This window comes from Marmota flaviventris, chromosome 2, assembly GCF_047511675.1.
Source record: "Marmota flaviventris isolate mMarFla1 chromosome 2, mMarFla1.hap1, whole genome shotgun sequence".
Classification (NCBI taxonomy): domain Eukaryota; kingdom Metazoa; phylum Chordata; class Mammalia; order Rodentia; family Sciuridae; genus Marmota; species Marmota flaviventris.
This window is the reverse complement of record NC_092499.1, coordinates 11,032,639-11,036,764: the sequence shown is the minus strand read 5'-3', so window position 1 is coordinate 11,036,764 and position 4,126 is coordinate 11,032,639. Positions and strand designations below refer to the sequence as shown.

The following is a 4,126-nucleotide window of genomic DNA, read 5'->3' as shown; positions in this document are numbered from 1 at the left end:
GAAGGTGTGCTCCTTCTCCCAGCGGGAGCAAGGAGCAAGAACCCTGGCAGACCCTCACATCACGTCCGCAAGGCCACACTTCACTCCTTCCTGGAGAACTAGGGCCGAGGCTTACTGTTAAACTGGGACCCCATCCCGTTCCAATCCATCCCTCGGTGAGTTCCCCCCCCCCCCCGAGTTTTTCTTGTTCCTTCCTTTTGACAGGTCAAAGCTGCTCAATTTTTCTGTAGATGCTACAAACTAAATGGGTTTCTAGGCCTCGGACTGATGGTGGTGGTGGTGGTGGTGGTAGGAAATACAGACTGGCCCATCTACATCACCGTCACTTTATTGTACTGTCACCGTTAACTTAACTATAAATACTACAGTGGGGAGCAAGATGCAGGCGGCCTCTGACCGCGCGGGGCTGCGAGAACCCGCTTGCCCGCCAGTCCCCAGGCGCCGACCCTCCCGGCTCTGTACACTATTTACAGCTCGTTCCTCTTTCTCGACCCCCTCCCGCAAGGCAGCGCGTGTGCAAGAAGTAGCATCGTCTGTCTGTGCAAGTCCTTGAGTCAGGCAAGCGCCACGGCCATCCCGCGGCCGTCAGCTGTCCGAGTCCAAATCGCTTTTACCTTCCTCTTCCCTCTTCTCCGGCGACGCCTTCGACGACGTCTTGTTCCACTTCTCAGCGTTTTCCGACTCCTCGGATGAGGACCGCTTCTGCCGCCTCCATTTGGCGCGGCGATTCTTAAACCAGACCTGTTGCGCAAGTGAGCACAAAACAACAGTTAAGGGGCGCTTGCCCCACCGCCAGCACACCCGGGGCTCCGTGTGGCCGCGGGATGAACGGGCCGTGGAATCGCGAGCGGACACCGCGCGCACACCAACAAAAGGAGCGGAGCCACTAGCTCCGGCTTCCGCGTTTTCTCCCGACTTCCTGGGCCTAAAGCGCCCTCCAGCCTCCAGGCGGCCACCGGGAAGTTTTTAAAGTTTAGGGAGCTTGGAGGAGAGCTGGGCCAACCCGCCTGGGGCCCTGCTCCCTGGGAAGGACCACTAGACACCGCCGGCGGGCTGGGTGCCTACCTCCACTTTCTCCTCTCGGAGATGCACCTTCCGGGCCAGCTGCTCGCGCGTGCCCACGTCCGGGTACTTGGTCTCCTGGAAGAGGTTCTCCAGCGCTTCGAGCTGTTCGTCGGTGAAGATGGTGCGGTGCCGCCGCTTCCGCCGGCAGTGCAGCTGGTTGAGGAGCTGCAGCTCGGTGCGCGACAGCGTGCCCACGTTCATGTAGGGCAGCATCTGGTGCGGCACTGGAGACACCAGCACCGAGCCTGGGCCCTCGTAGCCTGCGGCAAGGCGGGCGCACAGTCAGCCTCCTCCCTCGTCACCGCGCGCACGCCCGCCGGCCAGCCCGCAATCCTCTCCCACTTAAAAAACAGCTACAAAGGGGTCGAGGTGCCGGAAAATGGGAGGGATCATCCCCCCTCAAGCCCCAGAGCCAGTCGGGGAATTTAAAAAACCTAACTTTCCCCACGGCAGGCACTAAATTATGGCCTGGGCGTGGAATCCTAACCCGGACACTACGCGAGTTACTTTCGCTAACTCGCGAAAAGTTTGCAGTAAGGCGTGTGCAAACTCCGCCAAGAAATGGGGGTTTGCAAGAGGAAAAGTTTGTGCAAGGTGACCAAAGCAAGCGCCACCATCCCAGGGACTAACGACAGCGCTAGGTTGCGAAGGCCCGAGCGAGCGCGACCATACCTGAGGGCGTCGGGACGCAGGAGCACTGCTGGGCGCCCAGCGGCTGCACGGCCCCGCAGCAGGCCGGGCCCACGGGCGCCGCCTGCACGTGCAGCTGCCCGTAGAAGTAGTTGTTGTAGCCTAGGCGGGAGCCGCCGACCGCGGCTGGGAGGCCCGCGCCGCCAGGGGCCACCGGGCGCGGGTAGAAGGCGCCGTAGTCCGAGGAGGTGCCTCCGCTGGCGCCGTAGAGCGAGTCCCCGTGCAGGGCCGGGAAGACGACCGGAGCCGCGGCGCTGGGCGCCACCGGCAGCACCGAGTCCTTGCAGCGCGGCCGGGCGGCCAGGATGTTGTCGATGCTGAACATGCTGGCGGGCATCCCCGAGACCCGCGCCGGGACCAGAGGGCAGCGGGGACACGCAGAGGAAAATGCCTCAAAGTGGGGGTGTCCGCTCTCCTCCTACCGCCGACCAAACCGAAAGAGAGCGCCGGCGAGCGTGCAGCCCCGCGCCCCTCCCCGCCCCCTGCGTCCGCTCGCCCTCCTCCCGCCCGCCCCTCGCTGCAGCGCTCGCTGAACTCAACCCGCGGGTAGGACGAGCTCGGACCAGCTGAACCTCTTGTTGGTTTTATACCGAGTCGACGTCATCCTGGATTTAGTTCCTGGTAATATGCAGATGACAAACAGAACCAGATTTGGCCTTTTCTTCTCCTTTGGGTGGGGGGAGGTTTTCCAGGGGAGGGGGAGAGGTGCCAAGGGGAGGGGGTGACAGAGCCTGAGAAGAGATTGTGGATTGAGAATTAATGAAATTAACCTAATCTTTTCCATTCGGCAGCCCCGCCGCGGGCCGGTCGAGCTGGGCGGGCGGCCTAATTGCCCTGGTTAATCTCATTAATTCCATTGTACTGCCGCAGTTAACAACTCCCTCCGCCCGACCTCTCCGCCCCCACCTTTTTTTCTCAGATTGGGTCCTATTATTGGGTGCGATTTCCTCTGCCTTTAGCTCAAATTCATTGTGGCCGGTTTTACTTTGGGGCTACTTCTTTCGGAATTTGTTTTGTTTTAGAAAATGTGAGTGTGTCCTTCCTCAAGTAGGATTGAAAATTCCGCTCCTCCTTGGGCCTCCGTGTACGAACGGCCTAATTTCAACTCCTTCTCTCTTTTTTAATCTTTAAAGTTCTCTTCCCAATCAACTAGTTAATTCCCACTCCCCACCCCAGCCTTTTGTTTTTGCAAAAGTCAAAATTTGTAAAGCAAAAACGATGAAAGAAAAGGTTTCATTGTATTTTCTAAAATTCATATTCATTCTCTCTCTCTCCCCCCCCCCCCCCCAGACGCTTTGGGTCAGAAAACTACCATGACAGTCCCTAGGTCCTTACACAACGAAGACCGAATTCAGCCACTATTTAAAGTTCAAGAGTAGCACTCAGAAGCGATGCTTCCAGCTGCCCCCTGCGTGGGTGTCGGTAGGTTTTGTGCTTTTCCTTGTTGATTCTTATTTTTAGAAGTGGGGTGTCCTCTTTCCCTGTTTTGGGTTTTCAATCCAGATTGGAGCCTTTGGGGCTTCTCAGTCTTCCTCCGGAACAATTGAGTCGCATTTTCCCCCTTGGACCTGCTCACTCCCTAAATGACAGGCCCCTTAACTTCAGCCTGGCAGGCCCAGGCTGGGTTCCCCGGTCCCGGGGGCCTGTACCAAGGCCCTTCCTGCTTGCCAAAGGCAGCCGCAGTGACTTGCGGGTTTCTCCGCACAGCACGGCCGCCCGCTGGAGCCGCCAGAGGTGCAGCCAGTCCATTCTGCGCGCAGGCTGTTGAGCGCTCTTCGAGAAGGTAGGCAGGCGACAGTGTGCGCGGAACGAAAGAGCCCCTGAGGTCCTGCGGCCTGGGCGCAAGCCCCTGGACTCCAAAGCCGTCTTTCTTCGGGCCTTTGCGCCAGCAACGACAGCCATTCCAGGGGGAAGGGCCAGCACCGACTGAGACGGGAGACCGCCCTGGGCGGGGATGGCAGACCCCGCCAGAGTCCCAAAGGAAGGCCGCCTTTAACTCCTACCCATTTTTTCGCCTTTAACTCCTACCCGATTTTTCTGGAACTGATTAACCAGGGGTTCCCGAAAAGTTGTCTGAAATCACCTCAGTAAGACTAAGTCAACTACGCTGCCTCTTCCCAAGCACCGGGGAAAGGCCACTTGTCAATTCCTTTCCCAAGTCAAAGAGCCGTTGAGCGGAGCTTCGGTCCTGCGGGGGCGCAGAACTCGGCAATGCGCTGGGGCCGCGGAACGAGGGCTAGTGCGCGCTTCTCCTCCTAGTTCCCCGGAGTTGAAGCTCCACATCCTAACGCCCACCGGCTCCTGTGGTCGGGAGACTTGGTTCTTTGCTGTGCAAACTAGAGGTTGTTGGGAGAGATTAAGGCCGGATGGA

The 4,126-nt window shown here is 59.0% G+C and overlaps 1 protein-coding gene across 1 annotated transcript; it reads right to left on the bottom strand.

Annotated features, from left to right (window-relative positions):
- Positions 1 to 324: 324 nt before the first annotated feature.
- On the bottom strand, positions 325 to 2,225 carry Gsc (goosecoid homeobox). Its single transcript, XM_027950937.2, has 3 exons — positions 1,738 to 2,225; positions 1,066 to 1,325; positions 325 to 741 (listed from the first exon to the last, which is right to left on the bottom strand). The coding sequence occupies exons 1-3, from the start codon at positions 2,090 to 2,092 to the stop codon at positions 586 to 588; spliced, it is 771 nt and encodes a 256-aa protein (XP_027806738.1). The 5' UTR covers positions 2,093 to 2,225; the 3' UTR covers positions 325 to 585.
- Positions 2,226 to 4,126: the final 1,901 nt, after the last annotated feature.

Excerpts from the sequence above, each read along its gene's own strand:
- Gsc (XM_027950937.2), bottom strand. The coding sequence starts at position 2,092 with ATGCCCGCCAGCATGTTCAGCATCGACAACATCCTGGCCGCCCGGCCG. Across the intron at positions 1,326-1,737 it reads CTGCGTCCCGACGCCCTCAG|GCTACGAGGGCCCAGGCTCG; the intron begins GTATGGTCGCGC and ends GCCTTGCCGCAG. Across the intron at positions 742-1,065 it reads TCCGAGAGGAGAAAGTGGAG|GTCTGGTTTAAGAATCGCCG; the intron begins GTAGGCACCCAG and ends CTTGCGCAACAG.